This window comes from Bombina bombina, chromosome 2 (genome assembly GCF_027579735.1).
Source record: "Bombina bombina isolate aBomBom1 chromosome 2, aBomBom1.pri, whole genome shotgun sequence".
In the NCBI taxonomy this organism is placed as follows: Eukaryota; Metazoa; Chordata; class Amphibia; order Anura; family Bombinatoridae; genus Bombina; species Bombina bombina.
This window is the reverse complement of record NC_069500.1, coordinates 1,419,743,263-1,419,770,237: the sequence shown is the minus strand read 5'-3', so window position 1 is coordinate 1,419,770,237 and position 26,975 is coordinate 1,419,743,263. Positions and strand designations below refer to the sequence as shown.

Sequence of the window (26,975 nt, the reverse complement as noted above, 5' to 3'; positions counted from 1 at the left end):
ATGTGCACTAGGGAAAGGCAGAGTTAATATTGTGTCCTTTGGGTGGCTAAATCTCAAAAGAGCCCCCTAAAGGGGAGAACAGGAGATAAAGAATACCCTTCAACCTTAACCAAATCACTTGTGCCACTGAACATCTTTAGGAAGTATATTATTATTTGTGTGTTTAATAGTCATAGATATATATGCAGCCCTTAAGGCTTTTAAAATATTGTCCTGCAGCCCCCATGTGTTAGGAAGTTAACCATCCCTGCTGTAGAAAGTAAAAGCAAAAAAGATAGAGTATAAAAAGTACAGATGCACTCAGATGATGATATTAAAATATGGAGACTCCAAACAAAAGAGAGAAAGTAGTTCATTAGGAAGGATAAATCTCATGCAGGGAAGAAGATAGAAGTCAGGCCCTGGTGATGAAAACATCCTCAGAACCACAAGAAATTGCCTTTTTGGCCTCGTCAGTCTCGCAATCTGTGGGTCTGGAGATATATTCAAAGAAAGTAGGGTGACCCCTTCTGTTTCATGGCTCTCATAGGAAATAATAGGGATCACAGTTTAGACTGACGTCACCGGTTACATGCATTCTCGTGGGGGCTGTATTTAAAGTATGTTTAAGCAACATAGACTTTGTGTTTGCTAAAACAAAAACAGTTCCGTGTGGTAAAACGGGCTGTGCAACATAGAAAAGGACAACTATTACAATGTATTGGTTAGGTGTTAGTGTAACTTAGGTTTTATTTTACAGGTAAATTTGTATTTATTTTAGCTAGGTAGTTAGTAAATAGTTAATAACTATTTAATAACAATTGTACCTAGTTAAAATAAATACAAAGTTGCCTGTAAAATAAAAATAAACCCTAAGATAGCTACAATGTAACTATTAGTATATTGTAGCTAGCTTAGGGTTTATTTTATAGGTAAGTATTTAGTTTTAAATAGAAATAATTTAGGTAATGATAGGAATTTTATTTAGATTTATTTTAATTATATTTAAGTTAGTGGGGTGTTAGGGTTAGACTTAGGTTTAAAGGGTTAATAAATTTAGAATAGTGGCAGCGACGTTGGGGGCAGCAGATTAGGGGTTAATAGGTATAATGTAGGTGGCGGCGATGTCCGGAGCGGCATATTAAGGGTTAATAAGTATAATGTAGGTCGCGGCGATGTTAGGGGCGGCAGATTAGGGGTTAATAATATTTAACTAGTGTTTGTGAGGTGGGAGTGCGGCGGTTCAGGGATTAATATGTTTTTTTTTTCAAATAATTTTTATTGAAGTCATAAAAAAAAAGATACAGCATATGGGGTGAGCCCCAAAACATTTATACATTGATATATACGTAGTATAGTTAGCAACATAATACATTCACATATCTCCAATGTTACTATACAACGTGGGCTAATTCACAATGAGACTTCAGTTTTATTATAGAGTAAGAGAAGTGTAAAAGGAACCGTAATGGTCCCCTCCCAGCTATATAAGAAAAAGAGTAAGGTATCTAATCAACTCAGGTTAGGGCTAGGGAGGAGATAGCTCTATATTTTTATGGGGTAGGGGGGGAGGCAGCGGGCAAGAGCCGCTCAGAGTAGAGTAGGGGGGGGGCAGAGCCAATTAGTATGTCGGGGTAGTAGGCAGAAGTTGCTCAGGGTATAGTAATTTATATGCCTAGTTGGGAGGCAGTCAATAAGATAGATAAGGGTGGGTCTCAAGAGGGTTATGTGGGAGGGGGGGTGTATTAGTATGTATGGGATATAAGGGGTTTCTGTGTGAGCTCCTCTCCTGGGGAAATGTCAACTATAGACGATGCGGGAAAAAGGAAAAGGGGTATGACCCGCAGGCAACCAGTACCGGCGGGAAAGGAAGGAGAGGGCTCGATAGTAATAGGGTGTGGGCAGTGTAGGTAGTGCCTATGATGTATATATTTTCCAACAAGCATGTCATCCTATGATATATCCATGATAACAGTACCGATCTATATGCTTAAAGAGCTCCACTGAGGGTCATGGAGAGTCTGCACTAACATGTCATGTGTATGAAATCACTCCAAGTAACATGAGCAAAGTTCTTAGCATGCCACTCTGCCTCGGCCGCTGGCAGTGCGGAAGGATGCCGAGATGTACTGGGGTCTCTGTGAGCAATATTCTAATGTAATGCAACATGCAGAACACTTTCTACCATAATCCCCGTAGCATAAGGATACAACTATGTACAATCATAGAAAAGAAACATTCATAACCTCACGACCATGAACCCTCCATGTTGTCACAGCTAGAGATAGAGATAGTTAGCATATATAAGTATTGCAAAAATATTGGCAGATTGTGGGGCTACATGCAACTATGTCCTATCAGGATAAAATTATGCATCATAGTTCACTATTGTAGTATCAAGTATAATGGTATGGAAACATATTAAATGTATGTTGATAGTGAGGCTTTAAAAGTGAGGCCCCCTCTATGATGCAATAGTATTTTGGACAGGAGATCTAAGTACTGGAGTGAGTCCACACTGGCTGCTAGGACCTGTAGAGCTGTATTAGAGGCTGAGCTGTTATTTTATGAAGGTTTAAACCTAGTTTAACCCCAATAAAACCAGGTGGTATGTGATATGTATGTCTATGTGCTAACTGCAAAAATGATAGATTTTGTGAGACAGCATAGAAACAGTTAAATTCAACGAGGATACACCAAGTATATGTCAGTAGATAGCAAAACCATCATAAAACATTTAGCGGGTTTCGTATAAGTTAAACCTAACCATATAGACTTTGTTACTGTAGAGTTTAAAATGAGCTACTAAAGCTGCTAGCTTATATATACTAGTAATAGTTATGAGGATGCTGTCTTGGAGTAGCTATGTTGTGCAGTGCTTAATAATAAGGTGTGTCAGCTCCATATTAGTGACTAAGTATTATGGGAATAGGATCTAGACACTGAACTCTATTCAGAAATATTTATGTAACAGCCTACAGCATGTGAAAATCAAATAGCCTGGTTGAAATAATGATGTAATAAAATTGACCTTGATTTGGGAAGATAGGGTTACAGTGTAGACATATATCTCCAAAGCTCAGCCTAGTTACATATAGGTAGGATACCTGCTTTGCAGTGTGAGATGGGTATTTAACCCTTATTAGGAGATTCTCTGTGATTAAACAGTATCAATACATATGACGCTGCCTATGTAGATAGCGGTGAGCATATATAAGTCAATGTCAGACTAATTCTGGAATAAGGCTGTAAAACATTGAGGGCAATAGAGTACATTGGGGGCAGTAACCACAAATCTAAAGATATAACACATTAACGATAAAACCAATGCAAATTAACAGCTAATAAACAATAAGGCTTGCAAGCCAGTGAACAAGACAGCCAGCATGTTTGTGTTGAAATAAAATATAATGAGAAGGACAATGAAGTTGCTTGTGGGAAGACCTAGGTGAAAAGGCCTCCATTTGGGAAGGGATTGTGGATCCAATAACTCAGCCCTGCATATAGGTATTATTTTAGAGAGTTATTGTGATATAGATATTCCAACTGGGGGAAAAAAAGCAATATAATAATTTGGTGATAAGAGTTTGTGGCTCAGGAGGGTTTGCAAAATGACAATGGTGCGCTTATGCAATGAAATAGTCCCAGCTCAGCGTTGAACAGTCACTGTCCGGGGATTTCAGTGAGACTTCAGATCCATCACAGAGCGGCATATTTATATATTCTCGTAGTAAAAGTAAAAATATAATAGTTAGTAGTCATCGTCAGTACATGCCTTTTCATGAATATATATAAGTATCATCCTGGCTGCTATGTGTATGGGCGTAAGCTAAACAGACATTACATTACCCGATCCCAGCTCTCCTAATTCTAGTAATGTAGCTGTGTGAATAGTTGCTGAGATTAGGCTCGAGGAATCCTTGACTTTTGCGTGCCCAGTGATAGTGCCGAGAGCTCCCCGGCATTTTCTGTATTTCAACAATCTGGTCGACAGCCTTCTGTGCTGTAGCTGTGGTGCTGCGATATGCCTGGGTATCGAGTGTTCCTTCCTGGGTGCCTGCCAAAAAATAAACAGCGTGAAGGTTGATCTCGGGTAATGCGACAGCTACTTGGGGCCAAGCGGAGATATCTTGTAAAGTTGGCGGCTCATTAGGTAGCATGTCATCCTGTGTGCTCGCTCCTTTAAAATGCGACGCAACTACCGCCTCCAGTTCCAGCTGTCTATACACCTCAGTGAACAAGTCAGAGACTTGGGAGGGTGAAGGAGGTCCACTAGCGGGTGTCTCTATCTTTTCTTGGGGTCTGAGCACAGGAGTGGCGTAGGTCCTGCCATGTTGCACCGGGTCAGTTTCGGCAGATAAACAATCTGGCAGTGTCGCGCAGGCTGAGATTATAAGGAGTAGGTCCTCTTTCAGGCTTTGATAATGCCTCTTTAGTAGATGCTGGGTGTTTCGTTCCCATAGATCTAGGGCCTCCATACCAGCCGTGCCCTCAAGGAAAGATAACTCCTGAAAAAGCCCACGTGGCGCAGCTTCGGGAAAAATATCTACTCAACACTCAGCTACCAGCTTATCTCTGGGTTCTTTGGTAGTACAGTATATAGTAGTTGAGTCTTGGCATAGTAAAACAAGGATTTAAGCTCTTTATAGATAGCAAAAATCATATAATTATATCTAGGAGCCAGGAGCTCAAATAAAACATGTCTGGTGCTCTCTGCAGTCGGCTCCGCCCCCCCAATATGTTTTTTATAGTGGCGGCGATGTCAGGATGCCGCAGATTAGGGATTAATAATTTTATTTTAGTGTTTGCGATGCCGGAGGGCCTCGGTTTAGGGGTAATAGGTAGTTTATGGGTGTTTAGTGTACTTTTTAGCACTTTAGTTACGAGTTTTATGCTACAGCTTTGTAGTGTAAAACTCATAACTACTGACTTTAAAATGCGTTAGGAATCTTGGTGGTAGAGGGTGTACCGCTCACTTTTTGGCCTCCCAGGACAAACTCGTAATACCAGCACTATGCAAGTCCCATTGAAAAAAGACTTTACGAAATTTACGTAAGTTGATTTGCGTTAAAGCCAAAAAAGTGTGCGGTGCCCCAAAAACCTGCAAGACTCGTAATACCAGCGGGCGTAAAAAAGCAGCATTAGGACCTGTTAACGCTGCTTTTTCAGCTTACCGCAAAACTCGTAATCTAGACGTATGTTTCTACACAAATAAATACCATTTACAATATGTTGCTCAATGAGTCAATAGAACACTTTTAGTTAGGACGCTGCCCGAGGAAAAAATTATATTTAGCTCCACCAGTAAAGTTACCCAAACCATTGTCACTGTTATTCTAAACTACTCTGATCTAATTCTATGCTACCAAATTAACTTGAATGCATCACACCAATGTATCTGATGACTGCAATATAGTGAAGTATCTAGTGTGTGCATGTTTTGGTTAAGCATATTTTAAATGAAATGTACCCAGTCTTTTTAAACCTCCTGTTTGACCCCAGCAGAGGTGATTTTCTTTTGCAAAAACAGTCAGAGGCTGTACTGTTAGAGGCTGTACTGTTAGAGGCTGTACTGTTAGAGGCTGTGCTGTTAGAGGCTGTACTGTTAGAGGCTGTACTGTTAGAGGCTGTACTGTTAGAGGATGTACTGTCAGAGGCTGTACTGTTAGAGGCTGTACTGTTAGAGGATGTACTGTCAGAGGCTGTACTGTTAGAGGCTGTACTGTTAGAGGCTGTACTGTCAGAGGCTGTGCTGTTAGAGGCTGTACTGTTAAAGGCTGTACTGTCAGAGGCTGTACTGTTAGAGGCTGTACAGTCAGAGGCTGTACTGTTAGAGGCTGTACTGTTAGAGGCTGTACTGTCAGAGGCTGTACTGTTAGAGGCTGTACTGTCAGAGGCTGTACTGTTAGAGGCTGTACTGTCAGAGGCTGTACTGTTAGAGGCTGTACTGTTAGAGGATGTACTGTTAGAGGCTGTACTGTTAGAGTCTGTACTGTTAGAGGATGTACTGTTAGAGGCTGTATTGTTAGAGGCTGTACTGTTAGAGGCTATACTGTCAGAGGCTGTACTGTTAGAGGCTGTACTGTCAGAGGCTGTACTGTTAGAGGCTGTACTGTCAGAGGCTGTACTGTTAGAGGCTGTACTGTCAGAGGCTGTACTGTTAGAGGCTGTACTGTTAGAGGCTGTACTGTTAGAGGCTGTACTGTCAGAGGCTGTACTGTTAGAGACTGTACTGTTAGAGGATGTACTGTCAGGGGCTGTACTGTTAGAGGCTGTACTGTTAGAGGCTGTACTGTCAGAGGCTGTACTGTTAGAGGCTGTACTGTTAGAGGCTGTACTGTCAGAGGCTGTACTGTTAGAGGCTGTACTGTCAGAGGCTGTACTGTTAGAGGCTGTACTGTTAGAGGCTGTACTGTCAGAGGCTGTACTGTTAGAGGCTGTACTGTTAGAGGCCGTACTGTCAGAGGCTGTGCTGTTAGAGGCTGTACTGTTAGAGGCTGTGCTGTTAGAGGCTGTACTGTTAGAGGCTGTACTGTTAGAGGATGTACTGTTAGAGGCTGTACTGTCAGAGGCTGTACTGTTAGAGGCTGTACTGTTAGAGGCTGTACTGTTAGAGGCTGTACAGTTATAGGATATACTGTTAGAGGCTGTACTGTTAGAGGCTGTACTGTCAGAGGCTGTACTGTCAGAGGCTGTACTGTTAGAGGCTGTACTGTTAGAGGCTGTACTGTTAGAGACCGTACTGTTAGAGGATGTACTGTCAAAGGCTGTACTGTTAGAGGCTGTACTGTTAGAGGCTGTACTGTCAGAGGCTGTACTGTTAGAGGCTGTACTGTTAGAGGCTGTACTGTTATAGGCTGTACTGTTAGAGGATGTACTGTCAGAGGCTGTACTGTTAGAGACTGTACTGTTAGAGGATGTACTGTCAGAGGCTGTACTGTTAGAGGCTGTACTGTTAGAGGATGTACTGTCAGAAGCTGTACTGTTAGAGGCTGTACTGTTATAGGCTGTACTGTTAGAGGCTGTACTGTCAGAGGCTGTACTGTTAGAGGCTGTACTGTTAGAGGCTGTACTGTCAGAGGCTGTACTGTCAGAGGCTGTACTGTTAGAGGATGTACTGTTAGAGACTGTACTGTTAGAGGCTGTACTGTTAGAGGCTGTACTGTTAGAGGATGTACTGTCAGAGGCTGTACTGTTAGAGGCTGTACTGTTAGAGGCTGTACTGTTAGAGGATGTACTGTCAGAGGCTGAACTGTTAGAGGCTGTACTGTTAGAGGATGTACTGTCAGAGGCTGTACTGTTATAGGCTGTACTGTTAGAGGCTGTACAGTCAGAGGCTGTACTGTTATAGGCTGTACAGTTATAGGATGTACTGTTAGAGGATGTACTGTTAGAGGCTGTACTGTTAGAGGATGTAGTGTCAGGGGCTGTACTGTTAGAGGATGTACTGTCAGGGGCTGTACTGTTAGAGGCTGTACTGTTAGAGGATGTACTGTTATAGGCTGTACTGTTAGAGGATGTACTGTCAGGGGCTGTACTGTTAGAGGCTGTACTGGTAGAGGCTGTACTGTTAGAGGATGTACTGTTATAGGCTGTACTGTCAGAGGCTGTACTGTTAGAGGCTGTACTGTCAGAGGCTTACTGTTAGAGGCTGTACTGTCAGAGGCTGTACTGTTAGAGGCTGTACTGTTAGAGGCTGTACTGTCAGAGGCTGTACTGTTAGAGGCTGTACTGTTAGAGGCTGTACTGTTAGAGGCTGTACTGTCAGAGGCTGTACTGTTAGAGGCTGTACTGTTAGAGGATGTACTGTTAGAGGATGTACTGTCAGAGGCTGAACTGTTAGAGGCTGTACTGTTAGAGGATGTACTGTCAGAGGCTGTACTGTTATAGGCTGTACTGTTAGAGGCTGTACAGTCAGAGGCTGTACTGTTATAGGCTGTACAGTTATAGGATGTACTGTTAGAGGATGTACTGTTAGAGGCTGTACTGTTAGAGGATGTAGTGTCAGGGGCTGTACTGTTAGAGGATGTACTGTCAGGGGCTGTACTGTTAGAGGCTGTACTGTTAGAGGCTGTACTGTTAGAGGATGTACTGTTATAGGCTGTACTGTTAGAGGCTGTACAGTCAGAGGCTGTACTGTTATAGGCTGTACAGTTATAGGATGTACTGTTAGAGGATGTACTGTTAGAGGCTGTACTGTTATAGGATGTACTGTCAGGGGCTGTACTGTCAGGGGCTGTACTGTTAGAGGCTGTACTGTTAGAGGCTGTACTGTTAGAGGCTGTACAGTCAGAGCCTGTACAGTCAGAGGCTGTACTGTTAGAGGCTGTACAGTCAGAGCCTGTACAGTCAGAGGCTGTACTGTTAGAGGCTGTACAGTCAGAGCCTGTACAGTCAGAGGCTGTACTGTTAGAGGCTGTACTGTTAGAGGCATTATTGACAAGGCTGGCACTCTCCTATGTGTTTTATTGGAAACATGTGCATTCTCTCTTTCCCCTGAGGAAAGAATCTCTCAAGCACATGCTGCTTTTGCAATAATGGTTTTGGCACTACAGTCTTTGATTGGCTGGGGCACCACAACATATTTAAAAAAAAAAAAATAGTAAACCAAAATTTTAGTAAACCAAGTCCCTTTCTACTTTATTGCAAAACAAGTTATTTGTTTATAAATCTTTTCGTCCATAGATCCAAACACTGTGTTTTTATGGGAGCATGAACCTCAGCCGACAGATAAACTGGAATTTAAACATCACAACTACAAGGAGATGCGCAAGGTAATTATTACATTTGCCTCATATAAATCTCATATAATGCCAGCCTCATACATAGAGATGTATAGTGTCCTCCTGCAGCTCTCATCCTCATGTAGACTGAGGTGTGATAGCAATAAGTACACTCCACTGAGTATGAGAGTGCCACATGCAGCCACGCATTGTCACCTGACTGCTGTTTTACTGGCACAGACTATATTTATGTGTGTGGCCAGTTCTGATTGCATATAAACAAAGGCAATGTATCAGACAGTTTCATCAACTATGAACAATGACTACCTCACCTCAGATCTGCCCAGCCATGCACAATGACTACCCTCTCTCAGATCTGCCCAATCATGCACCATGACTACCTCGCTTCAGATCTGCCCAACCATGCACAATGACTACCTCGCTTCAGATCTGCCCAACCATGCACAATGACTACACTCTCTCAGATCTGCCCAATCATGCACCATGACTACCTCGCTTCAGATCTGCCCAATCATGCACCATGACTACCTCACTTCAGATCTGCCCAATCATGCACCATGACTACCTCGCTTCAGATCTGCCCAATCATGCACCATGACTACCTCGCTTCAGATCTGCCCAATCATGCACCATGACTACCTCACTTCAGATCTGCCCAACCATGCACAATGACTACACTCTCTCAGATCTGCCCAATCATGCACCATGACTACCTCACTTCAGATCTGCCCAACCATGCACAATGACTACACTCTCTCAGATCTGCCCAATCATGCACCATGACTACCTCGCTTCAGATCTGCCCAACCATGCACAATGACTACACTCTCTCAGATCTGCCCAATCATGCACCATGACTACCTCACTTCAGATCTGCCCAACCATGCACAATGACTACACTCTCTCAGATCTGCCCAATCATGCACCATGACTACCTCACTTCAGATCTGCCCAACCATGCACAATGACTACACTCTCTCAGATCTGCCCAGCCATGCACAATGACTACCTCGCTTCAGATCTGCCCAACCATGCACAATGACTACCCTCTCTCAGATCTGCCCAATCATGCACAATGACTACCTCGCTTCAGATCTGCCCAATCATGCACAATGACTACCTCGCTTCAGATCTGCCCAATCATGCACAATGACTACCCTCTCTCAGATCTGCCCAATCATGCACAATGACTACCTCGCTTCAGATCTGCCCAATCATGCACAATGACTACACTCTCTCAGATCTGCCCAATCATGCACCATGACTACCTCGCTTCAGATCTGCCCAATCATGCACAATGACTACCCTCTCTCAGATCTGCCCAATCATGCACAATGACTACCTCGCTTCAGATCTGCCCAATCATGCACAATGACTACCCTCTCTCAGATCTGCCCAATCATGCACAATGACTACCTCGCTTCAGATCTGCCCAATCATGCACAATGACTACCCTCTCTCAGATCTGCCCAATCATGCACAATGACTACCCTCTCTCAGATCTGCCCAATCATGCACCATGACTACCTCACTTCAGATCTGCCCAACCATGCACAATGACTACACTCTCTCAGATCTGCCCAGCCATGCACAATGACTACCTCACTTCAGATCTGCCCAATCATGCACAATGACTACCTCACTTCAGATCTGCCCAACCATGCACAATGACTACACTCTCTCAGATCTGCCCAATCATGCACCATGACTACCTCACTTCAGATCTGCCCAACCATGCACAATGACTACACTCTCTCAGATCTGCCCAATCATGCACCATGACTACCTCACTTCAGATCTGCCCAACCATGCACAATGACTACACTCTCTCAGATCTGCCCAGCCATGCACAATGACTACCTCGCTTCAGATCTGCCCAATCATGCACAATGACTACCTCGCTTCAGATCTGCCCAATCATGCACAATGACTACCCTCTCTCAGATCTGCCCAATCATGCACCATGACTACCTCGCTTCATATCTGCCCAACCATGCACAATGACTACCTCGCTTCAGATCTGCCTGTTTTATCTTAGTTTATATAAGGAGAGCAAGCACAGGTCTTCATAACTGTAAACTTTATTGACAATGCTATACACACACACTATGCAAGAGGCACTTCCTGACTCTACCATTGTGCACATAACAACAGGTTGATATGGTTCATACCAACTGATAATCTCAATATCACACATTTCCCTTTTTCTTTTCTTTTTAAACAACAGAAAACGTAAAGTACATTTTTTTTTAACTGTAGTCTATGTGAAAAAACTTCAGTCCCTTTTAACATTGTTCAATGAGACGATTAGGTTTTTTGATATATCGACCTGACCTTGTTTGCATTGCATCACTGGCAGGCAAGTCAGTCGAGCTTTGCAAAGTTTCTCTGGCATCTTCATTCTCCAGCTGCAATGGAGTGTTCAATGTATCCTCACAGGTTTCCTTCACTGCCGAATTGTTGTGAACTGATGGAATAGCCATCAAATGTCTACGATTCCGACGTAAACATTGCCCATCATTGGTTTGAACTACATACGATCTTGGAGAATATTGCTGGATAACTGTCCCTTCAGTATTCCAGCTGTTTGAACCTTGTACTCGCACAGGAGTTTGTACCTGAAGATTCTCCAAAGGCTTTGCACCTCGGTCATAGTATTCATTCCTTTTTTCTCTGAGTTTCAATTTGGTTTCTATTACATGTTTTTGTGGGAACCTTTTCCAAGGTTTCACAACTGGTACTCGTGTGACCAGCTGTCTGCCAAACAATAATTCTGCCGGTGACTTCCCACATTTTAAAGGAGTAGCTCTATAGCTAAGAAGAGCCAGACATGGATCCTCGTCTGCATCTGTTGCTTTACGAAGTATGTTTTTCACTATTTTTACTCCAGCTTCTGCTAATCCATTTGCTTGTGGATATCCCAGGCTGGATGTTCGATGTTCAAATTCATAGGTACTGGCAAAAACCCTAAACTCTCTACAATTGAATTGAGGACCATTGTCTGATATTATTACTCTTGGAATGCCATGTCTCGCCAAAATTGCTTTTACTTTTTTGATCACTGTACATGCTGACTCATCTTCCAATAATGCTATCTCTGGGTAATTAGAGAAGTAATCCATTACTAAGATATAATGCTGATTTTTGAAAACAAACAAATCCATTCCTAACTTTTCCCAGGGTGCCAACGGGAAGTCCGTATCCAGTATAGGCTCTTTAGGTAACTGAGGTCTGAATTTTTGGCAAGTCCGGCATTGAGTGATCATTGTTTCAATGTTTTCATTCATATTTGGCCAGTACAAAATGTCTCTAGCTCGTCTTTTTGTCTTTTCTATACCTGAATGACCTTCATGTAGTCTTTTCAGTATTTGACTTTGCAAACTTGCTGGTACAATTATCTTTTGTCCTTTCAAAAGTACCCCTTTTATCAAAGAAATTTCAGAAATGTATGGTCTATACAGTGATGGCATTAGTGTCTTAGATTTGCCACTAGAAACTGCTTTCTTCACTTGACTTAAAAGAGCATCTGTTTCTGTAGCCTGTTCTATTGCTGCCCACATTGCATGACTAAACGGGGCTGTCTTCAAGATCAGATTGACGTGAACATTCACCTCTTTCTGCAACTGTAAATCCTCATTGTTAAATGTTAAGTAAGCTCGTGACAGAGCATCCGCTACCACCAACTCCTTGCCAGGTATAAAATCCAAGGTGAAGTCATACCTTTGAAGTCTCAGCAACAAACGTCAAATTCTTGGAGGTGCATCTATCAAGCCCTTTTGGTAGATGTGAATCAAAGGTTTGTGATCAGTTTCTGCTGAAAATACTCTTCCATACAAATAAACATGAAATTTTTCACATCCGTAAACCAGTCCCAGTGTTTCCTTTTCAATTTGAGCATATGATTTTTCAGTATCCGTCAATGCCCTAGATGCATAAGCCACAGGCATCCATCCCAAGCCTTGATTTTGAAATAGAACTGCTCCCAATCCATTTTGTGAAGCATCAGTTGACAACTTTGTTTTTGCTGTTGGATCAAAGAATTGCAGAGTTGGTGCTGTAGTAAGCATGTCCTTCAAAAACTTCCATTCTTTCTGGTGATTCTCTGACCATTCCCAGGCATAGTTTTTTCTGAGTAGTTGTCGCATTAGTACAGTTTTGTCTGGTAAATTAGGTATGAACTTGCCAAGGTAAATCACCATTCCTAGTAAGCGTTGTATATCTTGCTTATTTTCTGGCTGTGGCATTTCTGTAATTGCCTTAATCTTTTTCATGTCTGGTAAAACACCACCTCCCATGAGTTGTTCTCCCAAATATTGAATTGAAGTTTTTCTGAATTGACACTTTGTCTTATTGAACTTCAAATTATTTTCCTTAGCAACATCTAAGACCATCTTTAGCCTTTCATCATGTTCTTGCTTGGTTTTACCCCAGATCAGAATATCATCAATGAATACGGTTGTGCCTGGTATTCGTTCAAAAAGTTGCTGCATGGTACTATGAAACACTTCTGGTGCTGAACACAAGCCGAAGGGCAATCGTTTGTAACAGTACCTCCCATAAGGAGTATTAAAAGTGCAGAGTTTCATGCTTTCCTCCTCCAGTGGAATTTGCCAAAATCCTGAGGATGCATCCAGTTTACTGAATACAGTTGCTCCACTTAGCTCCCCAAGCAATTCTGGTTTTGTTGGTAAATGGAAGTGTTCTCTTAAGATGCTTTTATTCAGTTCCTTGGGATCAATACAGATTCTGAGACCCCCATCCGGTTTTTCCACCAACACCATAGAATGAACCCATTCAGTAGGTGTCTTGATTTTCTTTATAATACCTTTATCCTCCATCCTGGCAAGTTCCATTTTAAGACGATCCCTTAGAGCAACTGGAACATTTCGCATGGCATGCACTACTGGACGAGAACCTTCTTTTAGTTGTATTTTATGTTGCATTGGAAGACATCCTATTCCTTCAAATACTGCAGCATAGTCTGTTAATAAATGTTCTATGTCCTCTTCTTTATTAGTTCCATCAATGGCATTTACCCTTTTAATCAGTCCTAAAGTTTCACACATTTGAAGACCCAGTAGAGCTGGTTTGTTTCCTGGAACTACCAGAATGTTCATTTTATGCGTTTGATTTCCATATTCCAGGAACACACTGCACTTGCCAAGCACTGGGATAAAATCCCCATTATATGTCTTTAGTTTAACTGAGCTTTTCAGAAGTTCTGGTTTGTTCTTCAATTGGTGATACTTGCTCTCAGGCATCAAATTAGCTTGTGCACCTGTATCTACTTTGTAAGCAATATTAGTGCCATTTGTAATAGCTTCAATGACCCACTCCTTATCTGTAGCTTTGGTTAAGTCAAGTATTCCAATAAAGAATTCTTCTGATTCCTCACTTTCTGACTGGTCAACAATGTGAACTGTTTTTTTTAGCTTTACACATCTTTTGAAAGTGATTCCTTTTTCCACATTTTCTGCAGATTTGCCCATAAGTCTGACATTGTCTTATGCCATGCTGCTTTCCACATCTTTTACATAGCCAGTCTGATTCAGGCTGAGAATTTGCTGTTTGTGTGATAAAACTTTTTCCTTTCATTTTATTTTCATAATGTGGATGCACTTTGTTTTTCCCCACTGTAACTGACATTACTGGTGTTGCTGCTGTACTGTGGCAGAGTGTGCGCACTTGTTCCTGTGCTGCCTCTGAACTTTGACAAATTTCTACTGCCTTTTCCAGTGTTAAATCTTTCTCTCTGAGCAAGCGTTCTTTAACCCTTATATTTCTGCAACCCATGACTAACTGGTCTCTGATTAATGAGTTACACATTGCTCCATAATTACATGATCTACTCTTCAGTTTTAAGTCTGTTACATACTCCTCAATAGTCTCTGTTTCATTCTGCATTCTACATCTGAAAAGATACCTTTCATAGGTTTCATTGCGTCTAGGTACACAGTACTTTTCAAATTTGTCTAGAACAACCTGATAAACATCCCTTTCTTCATCTGTAAATGTGAAGGTGTTGTATACATCTATTGCTGCTGATCCTGCTACAGTCAGAAAAAGTACAATCTTTTGTTCATCATCTTGCTCCTGAGCTCCTATAGCTCTAACATATAGCTGGAATCTTTGCTTAAACCTCTGCCATGCATCTTCCATATTACCAGTCATTTTCAATTCTGGTGGAGGATTTAACTTTTCCATCTTAATGTTCTGAATTATGCAGTATTAATATAAAAGTCTGAAGTGCTGTTAGAATCAGTCTATTGTACAAGTTATGATGCACTTACTCAGTTCATGAGAAGAAGCTGTAGTCACTCTGCCAGAGCTGCAAAGATTTCTAATGGATTCCTCAGAGTCCTTGCTTGTCAGTTCAGATGGAAGTAGGGAACTCCTTATTCTGACACCATGTTTTATCTTAGTTTATATAAGGAGATCAAGCACAGGTCTTCATAACTGTAAACTTTATTAAGAATGCTATACACACACACCTATGCAAGAGACACTTCCTGACTCTACCATTGTGCACATAACAACAGGTTGATATGGTTCATACCAACTGATAATCTCAATATCACACACTGCCCAATCATGCACAATGACTACCTCGCTTCAGATCTGCCCAACCATGCACAATGACCATCCTCTCTCAGATCTTCCCAACCATGCACAATGACTAACCTCTCTCGGATTTGTGCAACCATGTGCAATGGCTACCCTCTCTCAGATCTGCCCAACCATGCACAATGACTACCCTCTATCAGATCGGCCCAACCATGCACAATGACTACCTCACTTCAGATCTGCCCAACTATGCACAATGACTACCTCACATCTGCTCAACCATGCAGATCTGCCCAGCCATGCACAATGCCTACCCTGCCTCAGATTTGCCCAACTACACACAATGCCTACCCTGCCTCAGATCTGCTCAACTACATACAATGCCTACCCTGCCTCAGATCTGCCCAACTACACACATAATCTACCCTGCCTCAGATCTGCTCAACTACACACAATGCCTACCCTGCCTCAGATCTACCGAACTAATAGTAGTACACACAATGCTACCCTGCCTCAGATCTGCCCAACTACACACAATACCTAACCTGCCTCAGATCTACCCAACTACACGCAATAACTACCCTGTTTCAGATCTACCAAACTACAAACAATGCCTACCCTGCCTCAGATCTACCCAACTACACACAATGCCTACCCTGCCTCAGATCTGCTCAACTACACACAATGCCAACTCTGCCTCAGATCTGCCCAATTACACACAATGCCTACCCTGCCTCAGATCTGACCCTGACTACTCACAATGCCTACCCTGCCTCAGATCTACCCAAATACACACAAAGCCTACACTGCCTCAGATCTGCCCCTGACTACTCACAATGCCTACCCTGCCTCAGATATGCCCCTGACTACACACAATGCCTACCCTCCCTCAGATCTACCCAACTATGCAACATGACCATGCAAACTCTTCCTCAATTCCTTGACCACCCAACTCTACTTCCTGACCATCCTGACATAAAGAGAGTGAGGGAGTCACTGATATGGTTACACATCAAGGCATTATTAGAGTATTAGATGAGGATTAATGTGACCATGTAGACAGGGGCTAGGTCAAGTGAAAGAATACAATAAACAGTGCAGCTTGTTATCAGTATATCACAATAAGCAGAAGACACAATACATAGCTGCCAGCATTTGAAAATAATTTCCAGGTATACTTTGCAGCAGAACAAACAAATAGGCAGGTTTGTGTACAAATAAAGCCAATGGTACCACCCTATAGAATAGTAGTCAGCTATATCATAGAGTTCAAATATAATAATCTGAATATAAATATATTGCTGTGAGGTGCTGTGTATTGATTTTAGATATTTACACAAACCATTGGTGGTAAAGAGTCCACCAACTGCAAAAGAATACACTTATAGCACTCTCTTTATTCCATCTGACTGAAAGAAATGTTGCTTATATGTAGTGTTTGGTGTAACTTTTTTCACACACTTTATTTAAAATATAACATCTTTATTAATTCATTAAAATCAGGGGTGATAATTAAAAACATCTGTCAAAGACCATGTCACCTTGAGTATAACCAGAATAACTGCAATCCTGAGAGCAAGGATTATCTAGATTATAAAGAAACAACTAATGCAGCTGCAAATATAAGGCACCATCTAAATATAAGTAGCACACCTTTAATTATATATAGCCAAATATAGCAATTATTGTGATTGATATCAGTGCTATCTTATACTATAGGATGGATAGATACTGTATTGCTTAAAGTAAATAGTGACTGGGTGACTGAAAGAACAAAGATAGGTCAGTCTGACGGTCACAGTTCCATCTATGTATTCAAAGAAGCTCTACAGTTCACATTATAATTAGAAGACAATAAGTGTACAAAGTGGCTAATTAAATTTATAAAACCATAACAATGTCAGACGGCTACATATCAAGTAGCGACTAGATCCAACATTCTACAATTACACAATCTCCTAATCTAATTGGTAGTCTGTGACGCTGCTAATGCTGCATTAAGCAATAACACAGTGAGCTGCAATATGATCATATTGACCAAAATCCCTAATTCTACTGCTGCTAGTACCTTGCATAAAGCATTAGTTAACAATTAAGTAGCTAAGCAGTTACATTATATAGGTAATTAGGTTAGGTCTGAGAACATAAGAGAGCCCCACAACTCTCCTCCCTGCCCTTGACATATTTCAGCCGCAAAGGAATAAAGAGAGTGCTGTAAGTGTATTCTTTTGCATTTGGTGGACTCTTTACCACCAACTGATGTGTAAATTAGCAGGTTTACACCAAACAAGTTTCCATAGTACTGCACTAACTGCTCCGCCCTAAAAGAGCCAATGTAAATGTCACAAAATAAAAATATTAAATTCTGTGCAGGAGATTCATTACATATACAAATTAATATAAACCTGTAGGTTTAGCTGTCCTAAATCTCCACTAGATGGGGCTGTTTACCATCTCTTTAAATCCCTGTTTTAAATTATTTTAACAAGTTAGCAGAAGCAAAAATGCTGATCAGGATGTGGTTTTATTCCTTGTGTTTGCCAAATAACTATATCCTTGTGTTTGCCAAATAGTATATAATACATAACGATATATCAAAGTAACGTCTTTCACTCTCCATAGTAAAATGTAACAAATTACGGTACAATAATTGTGCGATCTGAGATATTCCTACCAGCTAAATATTTATAAAACCACCTGAAAAGTAGACCCGTGCAGTTGTCTATTTTGGGCCGATCCGAATACCGAAGATGGAGGCCGCAAGCCACATTCAGCAATTTCAAGCCGGGTTTATTTCTTGTGAAAGTGTAACACACTAAGATCTGTGCAGATCCAGATCAGTTTCACTTTCAGAAGAATAAATCAGGCACTGAAACTGTGGCATGAGGCCTCCATACGGCATTCAGATTGGCCCAAGATAGACAAATACAAATCTTTACAACTTCGGCATTAGGATCGGCTCCAAATAGACAACTGCACAGCTACTGTAAAGTGTATATTACACAGGAGTGTTGTCAGTCTGTTCAGTAAGTGACTAGACAGTAATTTTATGTATATTGACAATACAATGCACTATAACAGTGTTTCTTAAAGGATTACTTTCTGTTATCATTTTTAAGCTAAACAACTAACATATTAAAGTTAATAAACATTAATTAAAACCTACTGACCTATATTTTCTCCAAAACAAAGTTTTATAACGTTCTAAAAGTTATATCTTTTATTCGCCGATGATGTCACGTTATCCTGCCCACTATTTTCAGCACTGCATGTTCAAAATACTTAAACCAATAACTTTGTGTTTAAAGCACCATTTTGAAACCTAGGTATTGTAAACGGATTGGTACAGAGCAAAGGATACCCACGGAGTGGGTTTGGAAAACAATTAAATTTGCAGACAAGATTTCTGATATACGGTAGAGATATGTTAATGAAATGCTATTGATAAAAAGCGTATTTGCGGTTGTTAGTTAGTAACAGGCATAGAAAATATTTACTTACAGTGGCCCTTTAATTCCAGTCCTCACGGCACACTAACAGGACACATTTTCAAGGTATCAGAACTAGAGCACAGGTGAAATGATCAGCTGATCAGTAACCTTGCTTATTAACTGGTTCTCACTCAAGGTTATCCTTAAATCTGTCCTGTCAGTCTGCCCTGAGGACTGGAATGGAGAAACACAGGGCTATAAGAGCGGTCCCAAGAGGCAGATTGTCACCTACTTGTACATCAGTGCTGACCAATAGAGAGATCATTGTATAGTTCCCCATTTCCCTACAGCTGCTTCTAATAATATGACCTCTAGTTTAAAGGTATCCGCACTGTGTGTTCCTGTGTATTTTCTCCACCACAATTTCATCTGAAGCATTATACGCAGTTATTAAATAGGAAATCACTAATAGGAATCAGTAATCATTAAGCACATTCACTTGGCACAACCTCAGATTTCCTTATATTTGTGCACAAGTGGATCACAATAGAAAACTTAAAAAAGCAAAATCTAAGCTTCCTGCTGTGGGTTCAGGGTTGTGTGTATGAGGGTTATCCTCGCTGTAGCCTGTAAAAAAGGGAAATGTTCCATTATATTTAATAAAGACTATAATGACGTCCATGTCTTCCTTTAAACATGTGTTATTGTGCTCTAGGGTTAAATCCCTGCTTTGTTACTGTCAGCCAAGGGCATAAAATCACTGCCAACATCTGACAGGAATTAGGAAATCATAGTGTGAAGTCTAGGGTGTAGTGGATGGTAGAGTTTGGGGAGGGGCTATTACTACTATTTCCTGCTATTTGTGCCACATTACTGCAGAGGACAGCTGTAAACACTACTTGTGAGGTTGTTTCTGGTATGGGTCTCCTGAACTTCCTGACACTTTTAAACTTTGGCTGCTCCCATTGTTTTATAGACACTAAAACCTTACATTTATTTTGTCAATATTTATTTAAAGGGACACTAAACGCAAAAAAATTTTCTTTACATACAGAGATCCCTAAGCCTATTCATATAGTAGTGCCATTAGTTTTGTCCTTTCTTTGTTGATCCGCAAATTTTTTCTTTAATGATTCAGATAGAGCATGCAATTTTGAGCAACTTTCTAATTTACTCCTATTATCATTTTTTTTTCATTCTCTTGCTGTCTTTATTTAAAAAGCAGGAATGTGATGCATAGGAGCCGGCCCATTTTTGGTTGAGAATCTGGGTTATGCTTGCTTATTGATGGGTAAATAAGCAAGCGCTATCCATGGTGCTGAACCTAAATTGGGCTGGCTACTAAGATTTACATTCATGATTTTCAAATAAAGATAGCAAGAGAATCAAGAAAAATTGATAATAGGAGTAACTTAGAAAGTTGCTTAAAATTGCATGCTCTATCTGAATCATGAAAGAAAAAAATTGGATTCAGTGTCCCTTTAACTAATGAAACTTTAAAAACATACATCTACATATTTCTCTCAGACTAATCTTTTCTTTGAATGTATCATTCTATCTAGCATGTATTTAGTGTTTAATGTCCCATTAAGTTTTATTAACTTAAGCTTTGCATGTTCTAATTTGTATTGTATACAGCAGTGTATTTAGAATTGTGATTTTACATATTCTGATTATACGTTGACAGTTTCTGTGTAACTTTAACAAATAATAATCATACTTTGTATATTTATGTGTTTCTTTTACAATTTACATTGGAATTTGTTTTTCTTCTATTTAAAATAAACTGAAAAGTTTACAGCTTCAGTTTCCAAGAGAGCTTCATTACTTTATATGGGCCTGATGATCAAAGATTCTTTAGTTTGGAGAGAAATTATAGTACAGACTTCACAGGGGCTAACCTCACTGAAAGGGCGGAACCTGGAAGTCCCAGAAAGATGCCTCCCATAGAATGTAATAAGGTTATCCATGAACCACCTGACACTAATATAAAGCCTCAGATTGCAGCAAATACAAAGTTATCACTACAATTTAACTTGCATTTGCCTCTTAACATAGTATTCATTAAGGCCTAGATTTAGAGTTTGGCGGTAGCCGTGAAAACCAGCGTTAGAGGCTCCTAACGCTGGTTTTAGGCTACCGCCGGTATTTGGAGTCACTCAAAATAGGGTCTAACGCTCACTTTTCAGCCGCGACTTTTCCATACCGCAGATCCCCTTACGTCAATTGCGTATCCTATCTTTTCAATGGGATCTTCCTAACTCGGGTATTTAGAGTCGTTTCTGAAGTGAGCGTTAGAGCTCTAACGACAAAACTCCAGCCGCAGAAAAAAAGCAGGAGTTAAGAGCTTTCTGGGCTAACGCTGGTTCATAAAGCTCTTAACTACTGTACCCTAAAGTACACTAACACCCATAAACTACCTATGTACCCCTAAACTGAGGTCCCCCCACATCGCCGCAACTCGATTACATTTTTTTAACCCCTAATCTGCCGACCGCCACCTACGTTATACTTATGTACCCCTAATCTGCTGCCCCTAACACCGCCGACCCCTGTATTATATTTATTAACCCCTAACCTGCCCCCCTCAACGTCGCCGCCAGCTACTTACAATAATTAACCCCTAATCCGCCTCACTAACCCTATCATAAATAGTATTAACCCCTAATCTGCCCTCCCTAACATCGCCGACACCTAACTTCAATTATTAACCCCTAATCTGACGACCGGAGCTCACCGCTACTATAATAAATGGATTAACCCCTAAAGCTAAGTCTAACCCTAACACTAACACCCCCCTAACTTAAATATAATTTACATCTAACGAAATTAATTAACTCTTATTAAATAAATTATTCCTATTTAAAGATAAATACTTACCTGTAAAATAAATCCTAATATAGCTACAATATAAATTATAATTACATTGTAGCTATTTTAGGATTAATATTTATTTTACAGGCAACTTTGTAATTATTTTAACCAGGTACAATAGCTATTAAATAGTTAAGAACTATTTAATAGTTACCTAGTTAAAATAATAACAAAATTACCTGTAAAATAAATCCTAACCTAAGCTATAATTAAACCTAACACTACCCTATCAATAAATTAATTAAATAAAATACCTACAATTACCTACAATAAAACCTAACACTACACTATCAATAAATAAATTAAATACAATTCCTACAAATAACTACAATTACATAAACTAACTAAAGTACAAAAAATAAAAAAGAACTAAGTTACAAAAAATAAAAAAATATTTACAAACATAAGAAAAATATTACAACAATTTTAAACTAATTACACCTACTCTAAGCACCCTAATAAAATAACAAAGACCCCCAAAATAAAAAAAATGCCCTACCCTATTCTAAATTAATAGAGTTAAAAGCTCTTTTACCTTACCAGCCCTGAACAGGGCCCTTTGCGGGGCATGCCCCAGGAAAATCAGCTCTTTTGCCTGTAAAAAAAAACATACAATACCCCCCCCAACATTACAACCCACCACCCACATACCCCTAATCTAACCCAAACCCCCCTTAAATAAACCTAACACTAAGCCCCAGAAGATCTTCCTACCTTGTCTTCACCTCAACAGGTATCACCAATCCGTCCTGGCATCCGGTGCTGAAGAGGTCCAGAAGAGGCTCCAAAGTCTTCCTCCTATCCGGCAAGAAGAGGACATCCGGACCGGCAAACATCTTCATCCAAGCGGCATCTTCGATCTTCTTCCATCCGGTGCGGAGCGGGTCCATGTTGAAGCAGCCGACGCGGATCCATCCTCTTCTTTCTGCGTCTCCCGACGAATGACGGTTCCTTTAAGGGACGTCATCCAAGATGGCGTCCCTCGAATTCCGATTGGCTGATAGGATTCTATCAGCCAATCGGAATTAAAGTAGGAAAAATCTGATTGGCTGATTGAATCAGCCAATCAGATTCAAGTTCAATCCGATTGGCTGATTGGATCAGCCAATCAGATTGAGCTTGCATTCTATTGGCTGATTGGAACAGCCAATAGAATGCGAGCTCAATCTGATTGGCTGATTGGATCAGCCAATCGGATTGAACTTGATTCTGATTGGCTGATTCCATCAGCCAATCAGAATATTCCTACCTTAATTCCGATTGGCTGATAGAATCCTATCAGCCAATCGGAATTCGAGGGACGCCATCTTGGATGACGTCCCTTAAAGGAACCGTCATTCATCGGGAGACGCAGAAAGAAGAGGATGGATCCGCGTCGGCTGCTTCAACATGGATCCGCTCCGCACCGGATGGAAGAAGATCGAAGATGCCGCTTGGATGAAGATGTTTGCCGGTCCGGATGTCCTCTTCTTGCCGGATAGGAGGAAGACTTTGGAGCCTCTTCTGGACCTCTTCAGCACCGGATGCCAGGACGGATCGGTGATACCTGTTGAGGTGAAGACAAGGTAGGAAGATCTTCAGGGGCTTAGTGTTAGGTTTATTTAAGGGGGGTTTGGGTTAGATTAGGGGTATGTGGGTGGTGGGTTCTAATGTTGGGGGGGGTATTGTATGTTTTTTTTTACAGGCAAAAGAGCTGATTTTCTTGGGGCATGCCCCGCAAAGGGCCCTGTTCAGGGCTGGTAAGGTAAAAGAGCTTTTAACTCTATTAATTTAGAATAGGGTAGGGCATTTTTTTTATTTTGGGGGTCTTTGTTATTTTATTAGGGGGCTTAGAGTAGGTGTAATTAGTTTAAAATTGTTGTAATATTTTTCTTATGTTTGTAAATATTTTTTTATTTTTTGTAACTTAGTTCTTTTTTATTTTTTGTACTTTAGTTAGTTTATGTAATTGTAGTTATTTGTAGGAATTGTATTTAATTTATTTATTGATAGTGTAGTGTTAGGTTTTATTGTAGGTAATTGTAGGTATTTTATTTAATTAATTTATTGATAGGGTAGTGTTAGGTTTAATTATAACTTAGGTTAGGATTTATTTTACAGGTAATTTTGTTATTATTTTAACTAGGTAACTATTAAATAGTTCTTAACTATTTAATAGCTATTGTACCTGGTTAAAATAATTACAAAGTTGCCTGTAAAATAAATATTAATCCTAAAATAGCTACAATGTAATTATAATTTATATTGTAGCTATATTAGGATTTATTTTACATGTAAGTATTTATCTTTAAATAGGAATAATTTATTTAATAAGAGTTAATTAATTTCGTTAGATGTAAATTATATTTAAGTTAGGGGGGTGTTAGTGTTAGGGTTAGACTTAGCTTTAGGGGTTAATCCATTTATTATAGTAGCGGTGAGCTCCGGTCGTCAGATTAGGGGTTAATAATTGAAGTTAGGTGTCGGCGATGTTAGGGAGGGCAGATTAGGGGTTAATACTATTTATGATAGGGTTAGTGAGGCGGATTAGGGGTTAATAACTTTATTATAGTAGCGCTCAGGTCCGCTCGGCAGATTAGGGGTTAATAAGTGTAGGCAGGTGTCGGCGACGTTGAGGGGGGCAGATTAGGGGTTAATAAATATAATATAGGGGTCGGCGGTGTTAGGGCAGCAGATTAGGGGTACATAGGGATAACGTAGGTGGCGGCGGTTTACGGAGCGGCAGATTAGGGGTTAAAAGTGTAATGCAGGGGTCAGCGATAGCGGGGGCGGCAGATTAGGGGTTAATAAGTGTAAGGGTAGGGGTGTTTAAACTCGGGGTACATGTTAGGTGCAGACGTAGGAAGTGTTTCCCCATAGGAAACAATGGGGCTGCGTTAGGAGCTGAACGCTGCTTTTTTGCAGGTGTTAGGTTTTTTTTCAGCTCAAACAGCCCCATTGTTTCCTATGGGAGAATCGTGCACGATCACGTTTTTGAGGCTGGCCGCGTCCGTAAGCAACTCTGGTATCGAGAGTTGCATTTGCGGTAAAAATGCTCTACGCTCCTTTTTTGGAGCCTAACGCAGCATTTTTTTGGACTCTTGATACCAGAGTTAATTTTATGGTGCGGCCAGAAAAAAGCCCGCGTAGCGTTAACAACCCATCTACCGCCAAACTCCAAATCTAGGCCTAAGTTTCTGTCAGTTAAGTGCATTGTGAATGTTGAGTAAACTTCACCTACATATATCTTAGTGCATATCATGAGAATTGAGATAGATTCAGACATACCCTGGAAACTCCAAAACATAGGACTTAACCGCAACAGCAAGCGTCATGCACAGCATCGATCAGGCATGGGTGAGTGACGTCATCAATGGCAACAAATTAGCGTCTGAGTGAATCAGGCAGGGTGCTAGTCCAAAAAGGTAGGAACCGCTCTACCATGAGTAATCAAAAAATAGGAAAAGGCTGCACAACAGTGTCAAATATAAATAAAAAGTGTTAATTGAAAAAAACAACAATAAAACAAACATGGAGCATGACAGTCTGATGCATTTGGCCCCCCCCCCTAGTGGCGCTTAATCATAGACTAACAACACATGCAATACTTCTTCCTTATATAGGGTAATATGCCCACACATTTGCCAGTACTTTCAAATAACCAAAAAGCAAAAGCAACAAATATAAACTAAAGAGTTGTGATACATAGTCCCATGTAACAAGTATTCTATGTAGTCTTTTCTCATTTTATTCTCTTTTTTTACCTCACATACTAATGCTATATCCCACTCTAAATTTAAACCATTCAGTACTCTGGTTTTTAATTTATAAATCCAGTAAAACTCTTTTTTAGTTAATATTTATTACCTCCCCTAGCTGGTACTTTGGCAATATCTATAGCCTTAATTGAGAAATTACACATTTGTGAAATGTCTTGCCACTCTCGAGGCGGATTTAAAGTTTTTTACATCATTAAAATGTTTGTGTGCTCGAACACCCAGCTGTCTAGTTGTTTTACCACCATACTGACAGTGGCAAGTCCTACATTCCAACAACTAAACCACAAGTGTTGTTCTACAATTGGCATAGAACCCCCCTGGGGATAATCTTGGAAACACATTTGCACAATTTTACGCTATCCTTTAAGATGTCTTCGCTGGCCAAAATCTATAAATTTCTTTTCAGTATTTTTTGGCAATATCCGGAAATTGGTTTATATATTCAGTAGTAAATAAATTCCCTGTCTTATACCTTTTTATTTTATTCTATTGGCCTGTGTTATCTGAAATTTACTGATTTCCAAAATACAAAATAGGATCATACTTTGTATATGTATATTTTACAAATTACATTGCATTTTGTATTTCTTCTATTTAAAATAAACGGAAAAGCTTCCAGCTTCAGTTTCCCAGAGAGCTTTATTACTTTCTATGGGCCTGATGATCAAAGATCCTTTAGTTTGGAGAGAAAACATAAATTATGCTTACCTGATAATTTCATTTCCATCTGTGGGTGGAGAGTTTATAGTGCAGACTTCACAGGGGCTGAACTCACTGAATTCTCTTAGAAAAAGGGTGGAACCTGGAAGTCCAGAGAGATGAGAGATGACTACCATAGAATTAATAAGGCTCTCTGGGATACAGAATCGCACAGGAGAGAGTGAAGTTAACAGTGGACCACCTGACACTGAAATAAAGTCTTTCACTACAATTTAACTTGCATTTGCCTCTAACATAGTATAAATTAAGTTTCTGTCAGTTAAATAAGTGCATTGTGAAGTTTGAGCAAACTTCACCTGCATATAGCTGGTGAGATAAATCAGTGAGATCTGCTGGTATGAAATGCTTAGAGCATATCATGAGAATTGAGCTAGATTCAGACATACCCTGATAACTCCCCTGTTCAGACCAGTGAACTCCCCTGTCCCTCACAATTCAAAATTGCAACATAATTTGGAAAAGATACACAGAAATATACAAAGTATGATCCTAATGTGTTATAGTTTAAAAGCATAATAAGAATTTGTAAAATCACTGCTGTAAACAGAATCTAAATGCATTACAATTACAAAATAGAATGTAAGAAAACTTAAATGATTCAATCTTAAAGTAATATAAAATATAAAGCATAAAGTGTAAATGTAAGAAAATGCTCATGTTATGCAGTGCTATATTGCACGTGTCTTCCTTTCACATTCAAAAATTCAGGTGATGTCCTTTAGAGACATTTGCCTGGCAGTGCTGAAGGATAATTAAATTATTTCATCTGAGCAGAGTTTTATGGGAGGCATCTCTCATCTCTCTGGGACTTCCAATTTCCGCCCTTTTTTCTTAGAGAATTCAGTGAGTTCAGTGCTTGTGAAGTCTGCACTATATTTTATATCCAAGCTAGAAAATCTTTGATC

At 40.2% G+C, this 26,975-nt stretch overlaps 1 protein-coding gene across 1 annotated transcript in view; it reads left to right on the top strand.

Annotated features, from left to right (window-relative positions):
- LOC128650434 (probable carboxypeptidase X1) overlaps window positions 1-26,975 on the top strand; it is a 306,253-nt gene that overhangs the window by 246,257 nt on the left and 33,021 nt on the right. The window contains exon 7 of the mRNA XM_053704376.1: window positions 8,665-8,753. Coding sequence (XP_053560351.1) covers window positions 8,665-8,753 — 89 coding nt within the window. The remainder of the gene's footprint in view (window positions 1-8,664; window positions 8,754-26,975) is intronic.